The 15,325-nt window shown below is 39.0% G+C and overlaps 1 protein-coding gene across 3 annotated transcripts; it reads right to left on the bottom strand.

Annotated features, from left to right (window-relative positions):
- Positions 1–2,186: 2,186 nt before the first annotated feature.
- Positions 2,187–8,472, bottom strand: si:ch211-67e16.4 (uncharacterized). 3 transcript variants are annotated; one of them, XM_034304838.2, is made up of 6 exons: positions 6,956–8,472; positions 6,208–6,585; positions 4,270–4,317; positions 3,993–4,089; positions 3,711–3,891; positions 3,176–3,312 (listed from the first exon to the last, which is right to left on the bottom strand). In XM_034304838.2, the coding sequence occupies exons 1-5, from the start codon at positions 8,046–8,048 to the stop codon at positions 3,741–3,743; spliced, it is 1,767 nt and encodes a 588-aa protein (XP_034160729.2). In that variant the 5' UTR covers positions 8,049–8,472; the 3' UTR covers positions 3,176–3,312; positions 3,711–3,740. The 3 variants fall into 3 exon arrangements, with proteins under 3 accessions (XP_026768988.3, XP_034160729.2, XP_026768989.3); XM_026913188.3 differs by lacking the exon at positions 3,176–3,312 and having other exon boundaries at positions 3,325–3,891; positions 6,956–8,471; XM_026913187.3 differs by lacking the exons at positions 3,711–3,891; positions 3,993–4,089; positions 4,270–4,317 and having other exon boundaries at positions 2,187–3,312; positions 6,956–8,469.
- Between the last annotated feature and the right edge of the window lie 6,853 nt (positions 8,473–15,325).

The raw sequence follows: 15,325 nt of genomic DNA, 5'->3' as shown, positions 1-15,325 counted from the left end.
TTTAACCATGGCATAGATGTTGGTACTAGATGGGTTGGTTTGATTATTTCAGAAATTGCTGATCTCCTGGGATTTTCACACACAACAGTCTCTAGAGATTACACAGAATCCAGTTTCTGAAATACTCAAACCAGCCCATCTGGTACCAACATCCATGCCACGATCCAAGTCACAGAGATCACACTTTTTCTTCATTCTGTTATTTGATGTGAATATTACCTGAAGCTCTTGACCTGTATCTGGATGATTTTTTTTTCACTGGGCTGCTGCCACATGATTGGCTGATTAGATAACTGCATGAATGTGCAGGTGTTCTAAATAAATTGGACAGTGAGTAAATGTGTGTATATGTATGTATATATGTATACATACACACACACACATACAGGTGAGACAATTTTTGTAATTTTGCCTTTGTACACCACCACAGTGGATTTGAAACGAAGCAATCAAGATGTGATTCAAGCGAAGATTTTCAGCTTTAATTCAAGGTGTTTAACAAAAATATTGCATTAACTGTTTAAGAATTGCAGCCATTTTTTCCATATTCCCTCCATTTTCACAGAATCAAAATTAATTGGACAAACTAACAATCATAACTTTTAGGATTATTATTAATATCTGGATATAAATCCTTTACAGTCAATGACTGCCAGAAGTCTGGAACTCATGGACATCATCAAATGCTGAGTTTCCTTCCTTGAGGTGCTTTACGAGTCCTTTACTGCAGCCGCCTTCAGTTGTTGTTTGTTTGTGGGTTTTTCTGCCTTCAGTTTTTTCTTCAGAAATTGAAAAGCATGATCAGTTGGGTTGAGGTCAGGTGACTGACTCGGCCATTTTAGAACATTGCATTTCTTTGCCTTAAGAAGCTCTTGGGTTGCTTTCACAGTATGTTTTGGGTCATTATCTATCTGTACTGTGAAGCGCTGTCCTAAGTTCTGCAGTATTCGACTGAATCTGAGCAGAAAGTATAGCTCTATACACTTCAGAATGAATGGTTAATCTTGCATCAGAACTGGGCAGGCTTTTTTTTATTTATTTTTTTTATTTTTTTCTAGAGGTTTTTAGCAAGGCTAATCTGGCCTTTCTGTTCTTGAGTGTTACCACTGGTTTGCATCTTGACTGTAAGACCATCTGTATTTACATTCATGAAGACATCTCTTGATTGTAGACTTTACGCCTACCTCCTCCAGAGTGTTATTGATTTGGCTAGTTGTGAAAATTGCAATCATCCATTTTAGTTGTCTTCCATGGTCTTCCAGGCCTTTTGGTGTTGCTGAGCTCCTCAGTGCATTCCTTCTTTTTAACAATGTACCAAGTTGTTGATTTGGCCAATCCTAAAGTTTCTGCTATCTAGCTAATAGGTCTGTTTTGTTTTTTTTCAAAAACTAATGATGGCCTGCTTCACTTCAAAACTTTTTTGGACTGTTTTTTGAGAGTTCCTATGAACAGCTACTAAATGCTAATTCAATGCTTGGAATCAACTCCAGACCTTTTATCTCCTTCATTTGCCATGAAATAACAGGAAACAGGCCACACCTAGCCATGAAACTGCTTACCAGTCAATTTTCCAATTATTTTTGAGCCTGTGAAAAGAGACTCTTTAAAAAATAGCTATAATTCCTAAATGGTTAATGCAATATTTTTGTTAAACCCATTGAATTAAAACTGAAAGTCTACACTTCAATCACATCTTGATTGCTTCAATTTAAATCCAGTGTGATGGGGTACAGAGGCAAAATTATGAAAATTGTGTCACTGTCCAAATACTTATGAACCTCACTGTGTGTGTGTGTGTGTGTGTGTACGTGTACATCTGTGTGTATATACATATAGACAGACATACACACACACACACACTATCTTATCCTAATCATAAATAAATATCGTAATAATCATTATCATTATCAGATATCAGATAATCATTTCAGTATCTTCTCCTTACAGAAATGTCAAAACACACCATATTGGGGAGTCAAACAGTTCCACCCCATTCCATATATGGAAACTTGAATTCTCCCTCCCTTGTTATAACTTGAAAAAAATCTTATGTTGTCCTACTGTCAGCTAATTTGTATCTTCAGGGATACATTCATTAGGCCATTATTCATCACAGTGTGTTACATTTTAGGAGATGTGGTCAGCCAATCAGAACAGACGTGATTTACAAATATAAGTCCTAAAGACACAGTGACAAAAACTGTTTAATTGTAAGGGATAAAGAAAGGTTGGTGAAAATATTGAGACATGAATTACAAATATTTTGGGACATAAAACCACACAAATGGACTTCAAGAGAAAGAATTATAATATGTCCCATTCATTGGCAGAAACTTGACAATAAATTTATTTTTTAAAGCCTCAAAATCAAGTCCTGTATTTTTTTTTCCCTTCCTGCCATTTCTGTCCTATCAGTCAGAATTCAGCAATTGCTTCATCCGATGCATGTGTTTAATGTGACGCCTGAAGAGTTCATCATGTAGCAGATCCAAGCACAGTGAACTTTTGTGAACACATTGTACGAGGATGAAAAACCCTGTTCCTCCTGCAATATCAAAATATGGGATAGCAGCTCTTTGGGTTCCTTAAACTACAAGAATTTTCAGTTCTCTTTTTTGTATACAAGAATATGTCCATCAAGCATTGAAAGCCAGTATTAGCTTCTTGTTGGATGGTTCACACTGTTACCCTTTTACAGTGATAATCCTTATTATAACACACTGTATAAAAAAAATATGCAGGTCAGAAATGCACGTTCTCACTGTATCACCGTGCCAAAACAATCTTTACAATTTCACTGGTACGTCTCAGATCCAGCTGCTGAAGTTCTCTGCTGCACAAACACAGAGGCTCCAGGCTGCATTTGACCCTCAGCCATGCCAAGTCTTTGTGCTCCCAGTAGAGGACTGGTGCCCATCTGCAGCGGCATGGTGTACACACCACTCTCAGACTGGGCAGTGCCAAGACCGATGCCCCCCTGCTGTGGGGCAGCCCCTCCTCTCCTCCTGCCGTTGTGCTGAGTGTAAAGAGCCTGCGTGCTGTTAAATTGTGCCGCCTGTGCCATCAGGCAGGCCTGCAGCTTGCGTTTGGCTCTCCAGCGGGCCACTCTGAGCCGGGTCTTTTCCCTGCGTTCCTTCACCAAGTCAGCCAGAAGAGCCTGTGGCAGCGTCCGTTCCAGCTCGCGCCGTCGGGTTTCACTGCGTTTACGCACTTCTATACGTTTGCGCTTGTAATCCTCGTACAGCATCAGGTCTTTACAGAATGGACGCATCTGCCTTTGCGTATCTGCCACAGCTAGCTGAGACTCAGTATCTGAAAGCAGATCGATTAAGAGAAAAGGAGGAGCGTGTAAGCAGGAGAGTATCTTTAAAGACATTACAGACTATCATTATTCTCACTGTACTTCATTCACAATCCGTGTGCATGCTGTAAACTTGGAAGTAACAATCATGTTAAAATACCTTTATATATTTCTATAATAAAAGACAAAAAAATAGATACACTAAGTGTACAGACATAATGGATTTATTTTGACCAAAATTATTTTATTTATAAATTTTACATTATTGTCATAATATATTAGTGGTACTAAATGAGATTCAGTTTAAGTTAAATATACAGTTTAGATGACGTAAAAAATTAATTATTGACAGATAACGTGGCACAAACATGATATAAAATATACAGGGTGACAATATACAAATCATTACCATTAACTAATCATTAACTTAAGAAGTGGTTTAAAGGCTAAACATTGTTCGGTTTTGTATTTTTGCTTTTCTTCTTTGTCGTTGCTTTGATTCCACCCATCTCTGCTGCAGCTTTATTCTCTTTTCCATGGGGAGTAGTTTACTGGACTTGATCTCTCCTCTGGCTTTTCTTTCCTGGTACCTGAAAAAAGTTATAATTTAAAAAAAAAAAAAATTTACTAAAAATTTGTGAAAAGAAGTAATCCAGATCATGCTAATCAAACAACAGAAGAAATGGTGAACCTTCGCCGTCTTGCCTCCAGCATGGCCTCCTTCTTGACAGGATCGGCATTTAATTTCTCTCTGTATCTCCTGGACTTCTCCATGCTGCTTTGCCTGTCTACAAATAACCATGTAAAAAAATGTTATTTACAACTTTTAGTATGTTGAGGAAAGATTTTAAATATTGAAGATATTATTTATGTTAAAACATTTTTTTTTTTATTTTTATTGTTTTTTTTTCAGTGTGTGTGGTTTTTAATGTGAAAGTAAGATTGACTGCAAAGACAGAAACACTCACCTGTTCTTCTGATCCTGAGCTCCATAAACGTCTGGTTTACATGGAGACCTCAAACCAGCAAGAGTCTTCGCGTCAGTACCCATTTATAGATGAAGGATTTATATCACATTTATAGTTTATGAGGACATAGTCTCACAAGCCAAACTATTAACTTTTGCTAGAGAATCTGCTACTTTTTGTCAATAGACACGGTCACAGATAGAGGCCATTTGACTTCAGACAACCCACCCAACAACCTTCTCCTGTAGCTTGCCGGCAAACACATGTTCATGCACTCACCAAACACTTTATTAGGAGCACCAGTGCACCTACTCATTCATGCAATAATCTAATCAGCCAATTGTGTGGCAGCAGTGCAATGCATAAAATCATGCAGATACAGCTTCAGGTAATGTTCACATCAAACATCGGAATGGGAAAAAAGTGCGATGGCAGTGATTTCGCCTGTGGCATGATTGATTGTAACTGAAGGGCTGGTTTGAGTATTTCAGATACTGCTGATCTCCTGGGATTTTCACACACAGCAGTCTCTAGAGTCTAGAAGTTCTACGTTCCACAGTTCTACGGACAGAAACACCTTGATGAGAGAGGTCAATTGAGAATGACCAGGCTGGTTCGAGCTGATAGAAAGGTTACAGTAACTCAGATAACCACACTGTATAATTGTGGTGAGCAGAAAAGCCTCTCAGAAGGCACAACACATCAAACTTTGAGGCGAATGGACTACAACAGCAGAAGTCCATGCTGGGTTCCACTTCTGTCAGCCAAGAACAGAAAGCTGAGGCTGCAGTGGGCACAGACTCACCAAAACTGGACAGATGAACACTGGAAAATAACGTAGCCTGGTCTGATGAATCTCGATTCTGCTGAGGCACACAGATGGTAGTGTCAGAATTTGGAGCCAACAGCATCATTCCATGGGCCCAAACTGCCTTGTGTCAGCAGTCCAGGCTGGTGGATGTGGTGTATTGGTGTGGGGAGTGTTTTCTTGGCTCACTTTGGGCCTGTTAATACCAATCAATCATCGTTTTAATGCCACAGCCTATCTGAGTATTGTTGCTCACCACGTGCATGGACTCCAAAGAATTGAGGTTGTTTTGAGAGCAAAGGGAGGCCCTACCCAGTATTAGTATAGTGTTCCTAATAAAGTGCTTTGTGAGTGTATATTGTTTACTTGCAATTAACTTGTTGAAATAAAACCCTGGAATACCTTGTAAAACAGGATGTTGAACAGTTTTCAATCTAGAGACTACATCATGCTCAAAACTCATGTCACGATATTCAACTGACACAGAAGTGTAGAGCACTCAGCCTTTAAGATTCTGAAGTTTGTGGCCAGGAAGGTGGCCAAAAGACTGATACACTGTGGCTAATAAAAAGTGACCTGACTGCATTTTATCTTAAGGACTAAATATATTTTAAGCTAAATTTAAGATTTAATCCCATCTGAAACCAGAATTCTATCACATTTGGTAATTTTAGATTTTTTTTTTACTTGAACAGTTTTATTTGAGAGAAACAGAAAGAGAAAATAGTGAGAAAAATAGTCAGAGTCTGTCTGAACGTGTGAGATTGAAGGAACATTCAGTGCGCTGATGTTCAGCACTATATTCCTTGGTTATATGTTCACAGCTGACACAATACAAAATGAAAACCATAACTGTGGTAAATAGTAAATGGCAAAAATCAAAAGCGTTATTTTGATTACTATACAATTAACAACACTGACATTTATATTTATAAAATCTGTTATTCTGGTTGCATTTATTTAGTTAGTTACTTGTGTTAGTTATGGCTCTGAGTAGCAGAATCAGAGAATAATAAGCAGCTATTTGTTTTCTCAGCAGCATAAGAAGTCACAAGAAGTCACACCAAAGTAAATTGTTACTATAGCTATTGATGAGACGGATAACAAGAGAACGATCAGCTCCAACTCACATGCGCTTGGGTCCACACCCATGAAGGCTGGTTCAGTCACTGAAGGTATCTGGATACACTGTTGAGTCACTGGCATCTCTATGGCCATTCCTGCTCCAGCCAAATGCTGATGTAACTCAATCCTAGGAAGCTCTGAAGTGGACGGCTCAGCTTGCTCCTCCTTCACCTCGACGATTTCGACCTCAGCTTCCTCCTGTTTGATCTTTAAACCAGGCTCTTGGCAGTCCGCCATAGCTGAGTTCAGTGCCTCGCTTGTATGAGCCACTGGGAGAAGGTTTGTGTCCGCTATCTCTGTGTGTTCAGCTTCTGTGGATGTTTGAGGTGTTTGACCCCATAGAGGATCGATGCTCTCTGGTACAATGCTGCTTGAGTTCTCCACTGTAAAAAAAAAATAATAATAATAATAATAATTAAAATAATGATAGTTATTATAATTCTTCACATCTTATTTTAATCAGTACATCTGAAACATCAACACAGCTTCCATGTCATGACAAAGAGGCACCTACTGCTTGTACACACTGTCACTACTTACAATGCAGCACACAACATAGCTTCCTGTGTTACCTGCACACTTACATTCCAATCATTATCTGGATTTCGGCAGCATCAGATTATACCACCCCTGAATTCTCCACTCTGATGATTGATTAATTGATTAATTTTCTAGAACATCACTTACAAAACTGATGGCAGTAATTCAGCTATTTCAGAAGGGACTTATATGGCAGACTTATATTTCCCATACCTTTCAATCCCAGATGTACTTTTAATCCTGGCTCCTCCTCATTGTAAGTTTCAGCATTTTGGCTGCTCTCGGTAGGGACAGCTTCAAGGATCACTTTATGAGTTTTAAGGGCAGGCAGTGCTGCATGAGCTGGTTCAGGGTTTCGGGGTTTGAGAGCAAGTGTGAGAGGTTCAGCACAGGGTGATCCCGCGTTTGAGGACCGTCTTCTTGGTGGCACCCCGTGATCAGATGTGATCTGATGGGCTCTGGTCGAGTCCAGTTGCCCGGCTGCGTGTCTGGTCGAGTCCAGTTGCCCGGCTGCGTGTCTGGTCGCGTCCAGTTGACCGGCTGCGTGTCTGGTCGCGTCCAGTTGCCCGGCTGCGTGTCTGGTCGCGTCCAGTTGCCCGGCTGCGTGTCTGGTCGAGTCCATTTGACCGGCTGCGTGTCTGGACGCGTCCAGTTGACCGGCTGCGTGTCTGGTCGAGTCCAGTTGAGCGGCTGCGTGTCTGGACGCGTCCAGTTGAGCGGCTGCGTGTCTGGACGCGTCCAGTTGAGCGGCTGCGTGTCTGGTCGAGTCCAGTTGAGCGGCTGCGTGTCTGGACGCGTCCAGTTGACCGGCTGGGTGTCTGGTCGAGTCCAGTTGACCGGCTGGGTGTCTGGTCGAGTCCAGTTGAGCGGCTGCGTGTCTGGACGCGTCCAGTTGACCGGCTGGGTGTCTGGTCGAGTCCAGTTGACCGGCTGGGTGTCTGGTCGAGTCCAGTTGACCGGCTGGGTGTCTGGTCGAGTCCAGTTGAGCGGCTGTGTTTCTGGCTGCGTTCATCAGACCCAGTGTGTGTCTGTGCGGCGCAAAGGCATGTCTGTCATCTTTAGTGTTCAGTGCATTAACATATTTCTGCCGCAAGATCTTCATCTGACAGCGAGTCGACTCTAACATCTTCCTGATGTCCTCGTTCTCCTTCTCTTTGGCCGTCATTTCCCTCCGGAGCTGCTCGAACTTGAGGCTCATCACCCGGATCATCTCTCCCAGCACCGTCTCCACCGCCGCGTTCACGGCCTTCTCAATCACCACCCCCATCTGACCTCTCATCAGAGAAATGGTCAAATTCACGTCCATTGTGAATATGAGCTGATTAATACGCCGTGTGTAGTTTTAGTTTATCCTGAGCGAATAACAGCAACTAACATTCCCGCAGGATGATTACCTAGCTAGCTAACGATGGCTAGCTATAGGTAGCTCGACGAAACAGTTAGTTAGCAACCTTAGCTAGCCGCTGTTTATCCGCAGTGCTAAAATAGCGCGTCTGTACCTCTCTTATCGTGTTATATTTAGTGTTCACACATAATAAGCACTTCAAAATAATTTCAGTTGTAAATGCTTCATTGAAACCCCTATCCCTTGTTGTCCAACATCCTAAGAAAACAAAACAGTGGTTTGAAACTATCTAGGGCCGAATCCCAAAACGGGTCTTGTTGAATATACAGTGCACTACTCCAGGCGTAAAAGCCGTTATTTCATATCCTACGGAGTGCACCTATTTAGGGGATATGAAGCCAATTGAGACTCGACATATACTCGACGTCGACTTCCGCTTTCTTCTTACTCTGGTATAAAGCGATGCACTACAAAAAAAAAAAAAAAAAAAAAAAAAAAGTGTTGCACTGCCACCTACAGGCCATATGAGTAGTACCAGGGTTAATCTTGAACTGCTGCCGCGGGGTGTTTTTTTTAGTTGGAGGTTGGATTTGTGAATATCTTATATTAAATCTTAGGTAAGATGATTAAAACTACAGTCAGTAAATACTAGTGATGGCGAAACGAAGCGTTAAAGTTTCCAGCCAACTGCGTTGAAACATGTGGCTTCAAGTGCACATTAGTGGCCTCTAGTGGTGACAAAATATACAACAGTAAAACTGTTTTGCCTCCTAGTCCTTAGACTGTGCATTCAAAATAAGAAATGCATAAGAAATGAGAAATAAATAGAAAAAAGACTGAAGATAGTGCAAAAAGAGAGAGTCTGTGTACACTAGAACCGAAGCTAAAACTAAACAGTGTGTAAGGCATATGTATAGCAATGTGCCAAAAATAGGAATGTACAATATATGCAGGTATGTTACATGTAGTAACAATACAAAGTGCAGAGTGACAAGAGAGTCTTTATAGAGTCCTGAGGGATCTGTATGGTGGACATATCTGAGTCTGATGGCCTGAGAAGTCTGATGGTCTCACTTTTAGCCATCAGACTATGAAAATGCTTGCCTGATTGCAGCAGGCTGAACAGACAGCATGTGTGTGTAAAATCTGGACCAAAAAAAGAAATAAACTGCTGATGTGAGCCATGTCAGATAAGGGAATTCTTGAAAGTGCATTATGTTTTTATAACAGCCTGAATATTAACTTTAAATAATATATGTCCAGAGATATATTTCTGTATGTCATGAGAGCCTCTAATGCTATTGGTTGCACATAAGTAATCATGTCTGTATGATTAATGTAAAATAAACGGCTACAAAAGTAACCTGTTTCTTAAAATGGGCACTGAACAGGGCTTTGAGATTAAATATGCTTGTACATGGTCAGATTATAGACTACTTGAAACATCCTGCCAAAACAGGACCCATACTCAGAGCGCTCACTAAATGAGGCTTCAAGCAATCATATATGTAGTAATTACAGGAAAACAGCACAAGCATCGAGAAAGAGCTTCACCTGAAAGTGGCCTCCCTTCTCGACACTCCGATACAAAGCATAACATCACATCAAATATTACCTCTTTTTGACTGAACTGAATCCTCACTTGTAAGTTGCTTAGGATTAAAAATGCTTTTTCAAGTAAATAAATAAATATAAATGTCATTTAACATCACCTAACTACTAAATAATAATATATAGACTTCAGTTCACATTTGCTATGATCAAAATGATATAAATGTACTAATTTGCTATCTTTTTATTTTGCTGTTTCTGAGTTGAAAACACCTGAGCTCTACAGAGTCTCTCAACTCCAAATCACGTCAGTAGCCTACCATTTCATCCTGCATGCTCTCCTCTTCCTTACAGCAAGACAACACAGGTGAATATGGTCATTAAAACAAACAAACTATAAACAAACAAAAAACAATAGATATCACAATCAGTCTTTGCTGATTGACTGATGATAAGTGTTTTTTCCGTATACATTTATTTATAAAAACAAGCCTTCATCCAGTTAAATATGCATATATTTGGATGATGTTAGAATTAAAATATTTACTTCACTTTGAAGACACTCTCAGGAGAAACACTTTTACAGAAAGGTTTGTTGGAAAATCATTTCTTTATTGTTTAATCAAGAAAACAGCACCATCTGTTATAAAAATGATCAGCATGGTGGAAATTCCTCTGAAATATCTTTCTAAATAGGGATAAATATGAAATAAACATGGAAAACATTCATGAATGCATTTAGAAACATGAACACAGTTCTGAGTATAGACAAAATTATTTTAAGGAAAACAGTTTTTTAAAAGATAATATGGTTTCATGTATTTCCACACTAGTTAGTGGGATTATAAAGGAAATTAACATTTATATCATAACGACACACAACGTGACATACACAGCCCACTCCGAAAGTATTAGAGCAGGAAGGTTGAGTCTTTTGTTTTTGCTATACATTGAAGACAATTGGGTGTGAGATCAAAAGATGAATATGAGACGATAGATCAGAATTTCAGCTTTCATTTCCTGATATTTACATCTTTTGAACTTGTTAAATAACTTAGAACACGGCACCTTTGGAGGCGGACCACCCAATTTTTAGGTGAGAAAATGTATAGGAAGAGAGAGTCTTAAACTAAATAATACTTAATATTTGGTTGCGTATTCCTTGCTTGCAATAACCACATCAAGTCGGTGACCCACTGACATTAACAGTCTGTTTCATTCTTCTTTTATGATGTTTTTCCAGGCTTGTATCACAGCTTCTTGCAGTTGTTGTTTGTTTCGGGGAGTTTGTCTTTTCAGTCTCCTCTTCAGGAGATGAAATGCATACTCAATTGGGTTACGGTCTGGTGATTAACTTTTTCCCAGTCATCTGTTGTGTTGGCAGTGTGTTTTTGGTAAATGTCTTGCTGCATGATGTTTAGATTGGATTCCAATTTGATTAGATGCATTTCTCTGTAAATTGCCAGATAGAATGTTTCTGTAGACTTCTGAATTCATTCAGCTGCTACCATCATGAGTTACACTGAAAAGCCATAACATTAAAACCACTGACAGGTGAACTGAATAACAGATTACCTCATTACAATTGCACCTGTAAAGGGTTGGGATACATTAGGCAGCAAGAGAAAAGTCAGTCCTTGAAGTTCATGTGTTGGAAGCTGGAAAAATGGGCAAGCATTAGGATCTGAGCAACTTTGACAAGGGCCAAATTGTGATGGCTAGACGACTGGGTCAGAGCTTCTCCATCTTGTGGAGTGTCTCAGAGCATCTCCATCTCAGTGTTCCCGGTATGCAGTGGTTAGTTCCTACTAAAAGTGGTCCAAGGAAGGAAGAATATTTCTGTAGACTTCTGAATTCATGTTGCTGCTACCATCATGATTTACATCAATAAAGATTAGTGAGCTCAGTGATAAATGCCATGATGAGTGGGTGGAGCTTAAAGCCTTTATCAAAGCTGCTAAACTTTGCAGTGGACATGAGTATACAAAAAGAAAATTAACACTCTTCTGTTGAGTTTTGGTAATTTTATTACTGCAGTTTAAGAGAAAACAAGATAACACTGACATGAACAAAATTGTCGTTTCAGCCTGCATTGCCTTGCCATAATCCTGTAACTAAACCCCACAGAGAAGAGCGTCTAAAAAGAAAACAAGAACAAAACATTTATGAACATGAAAACAGACATCATTTTTAAAATTCTTCTTCTTCAAATCATGGAAATACACTCTTTAAAAGATTGCATTCCACCACAAGGTGTTTAACAAGGTTCTACTTTTTTAAAATGGGAAAACCTTGGGGGAAAAAATGGGAAAGTTGTAGGGGTCCACAGAGAAACAAACTAAAGAAACCTTAAGGGTGCTAGATTGTATGTTTACCAGACTTGTAGTGTTAACAATTTTACTCATCTATTATTTTTTGGTATTCTTGCTATTATCTGCTTCCAACCGATGCAAAAATTATATATATCACACATATACGTCTGATGAAATATCAAAATGTCCTTTGAACATTTTCCAAAACATTTCAAAATTATGCTTTTAACTAAATTTTATCTCCTTCTACATCTTGCTTGAGCAGATGTTACATCTAATAGCCAGTAGGTGGCAGTAAGACATCTACAATAGTGCAGTCCCCCAGTGTGTCTGAAAATGGCCCCTTATTCCCTGCAAACCTTAAAAAATATATATTGTTTCAATGCAACTAGCATGCAATTATAGAAATGCCAGAGATTTTCAGACACCTTATGTCTGAGACATGTAAAATGTGCTAAGAATCAACAATAAGATGAACACAGACATGGTCTTAACAGCCATTTTTGTTTTTGGAGAAGGCAATGCATTTTATGTACTGCCTGGCTTCTGTTTTAAACTTGATAAATTCTGGTTTGGAAATATTACATTTACAACAGTAAAGTTTAAATGAAGGAAGGAATTATTCTAATGATAAAGTAATATTCTTTGATTTTGCTGTGTTTATAATCACTGAAGCCAAACATTACATTAACTAAGCAAAGGTAAAATTTAGAGTCAACATGGTCACTGAGAAATCACCATCAATCTTCCTAGCCATATTATACACTGAAATCTTATCTTATTGAGCATAAAATGTGTCTGTGGGCAGATATGCCTTTCACCATAAGTAATATTTGCAGCTGTGGGGAGAACTTCCTGTAGAGTAGTCATTCCGTTCTTTCTGGATGTGATGTGTCTGTTGAGCAAATCTTATAAAGATTTTTCATGATAGTTTGATAAGCCTACTGTATTTTCTCCTCACATCCCAACTTAAATGTCAACTTAGATGTCTCCTGCCACACTTATATTTAAATGTAAATGCCAATCACGATATACAGTATGTTATGGGGTTTAATTTGAACAGTTGATTTAGGTCAATTTTCAAACACTTGTACTCAGAAAGGCTGCTTTTTAACATACTAACTCAACCATTATATTCATGTCTTGCCTCAAAAAAGGTAACTGAGTTCTCCAGGCCAAAACAGAACCATTTGCTTCAATGTCTAAAATAATGAAAATTACAGCCCCAGTTTCCATCTGTTTTTTTTTTTTTTTTTTTCAAATCCCTTGTAAATGTGTTTCTTGCCTTTTCTTGCATGCCTCAAACTGTTTAATAAGATAAGAAGTGTAGATGGATTAGGACTGGAACTGAATTCTGTAAGAAAGTACTCTCTTAGAAAGTTCAGAAGATTCCGTCTAGCACCCAGGTCTCGTCCTCAGATTCGCCACACATCATCTCTGGGGGGAATCCTTAAAGGTTGTACATAGAACCCGACAACAGAGGGTGTCCTTTCAGAATATGTTTCAAGAAGATCCTCCTTAGAAATCTAGAAACATTAACCAGCCAAGGAAGTCTTTTAAAATGGAGTATTTTGAGTAGCTTTTCAGTTTGTATGTCAGAGATAGTATTTTTTTTATGTTTTAAACTATTTGATTATCATTTGGGTCACATGTATGCTGCTTAAAATTCCAGCACGCCACTGTAAAACACTTTCCTACATCCCTGGTTGATCCTACTTGATTCTGTGTCTAAACACTTTTTGTACAGCAGCTAAAATCCTTTAGGAAAAATACTGGAAAGAATATAAGAAGAAAAAAAAAAGACCTCCCCCTTGGACTGGGTACAGTTATAATCTCTTTTACAAGGAACTTCCCAGTATGAGAGCTTTTTTAACACTCCATCACTGCATTTATATATCTGTGTAACAGTTTTCTTTAGGTATAGCAGTGAACAGCTCCTTTTATCCTTAAATAATATTAAAAAAGCTGGCTGGGGTAATTAACATATAACAACGAGATTTGATGCGTTATTTAAGGTGCTTAGGTATACAGATTTGTCCACAGAAACAACAGAAATTATTGAAAATGAGCGGATGTGGTTGAGCACACGTGCTCACTCAATTAGTCACCATTTTCTGTTTACAACAGTAGCTACCAGGCAGACACTTGACCGTAAATAGTGAATTAGGGTTTTTCACATTGAAGTGAAGAAAACCTCTTGTCTCTTTCAGACAATTTCGCAATAGAGATGTGAAGGAATCCACAAATATAGTAATTATGGAAATGCCAACTACTTCAGAAATGCATTTCATCTGCTTCATCTTGCTATACCTTGTTGTCCCATTTCGCATATGCTATTAAAAATGGGAAGAATACACTATATTGCCGAACGTTTGTGGACATCTGACCATCACACCCCTATGTTGAAAATCCCATTATAAACTTTGCTGTTATAATAACCTCCACTCTTCTGAGAAGGCTTACCACTAGAGTTTGGACCGTGGCTGTGGGGATTTGCTCATTCAGCTCCAAGAGCATTAGTGAGGTCAGGCACTGATGCTGGTGAGGCGGCCTGACGTGCAGTCAGCATTTCATTTCATCCCAGAGGTGTTCAGTGGGATTGAGGTCAGGGCTCTGTGCAGGCCACTTGAGTTCTTCCACATCAACCTTGGCAAACCATGTCTTCCTGGAGAGGCATTGCACAGAGGCATTGTCATGCTGGAACAGGTTTGGGCCTCTTAGTTCCAGTGAAGGGAAATTGTAATGCTGCAACAAAGACTGACATTCTAGACTACTGTGTTCAAGCTTTGTAGCAACAGTTTGGGGAAGACTCACATATGGGTGTAATGGTCAGGTGTCCACAAACTTTTGGCCATATAATATACTTAAATGAATATGACACTTTGATAGATCAGCAAGTAAACACAATGCATTATGCATTATGCATAGGTGCATTTATTGCTACCATTATTGTATAGTATACATTAAATTATGCTACTTCCAAACAAATTATAATGAATAATCCATTCAAATTACTGATGTGATTAACTACCACTAAAAATAGAATAAATATCAACTGCTGTTGTAATCACAGAGACTGGTCTGTGCTCATCCCAGGACAATATGCTCATGCTGAACATCCTTCCAACACACTGAGTACTATTTAACTTCACAGTATACAGTTGTAGAAGAGTAATGATATTATAATCTCACTATCTAGTGTCACCTAGTAGAGGATGGATTCCCTTTTGAGTCTGGTTCCTCTCAAGGTTTTCTCATTAGGGATCTAAATCTACATCTGGATTTCTGTGAAGTTGCTTAGTGACAATGTCTATTGTTAAAAGCACTATAAAAATAAAATTGAATTGACAATACAGTCACAATACACACTCTCAG

The sequence above is a fragment of the Pangasianodon hypophthalmus genome, chromosome 5 (genome assembly GCF_027358585.1).
Source record: "Pangasianodon hypophthalmus isolate fPanHyp1 chromosome 5, fPanHyp1.pri, whole genome shotgun sequence".
Lineage (NCBI taxonomy): Eukaryota > Metazoa > Chordata > Actinopteri > Siluriformes > Pangasiidae > Pangasianodon > Pangasianodon hypophthalmus.
The sequence above is the reverse complement of the archived record's forward strand: the minus strand, read 5'-3'. Positions and strand labels throughout refer to the sequence as shown.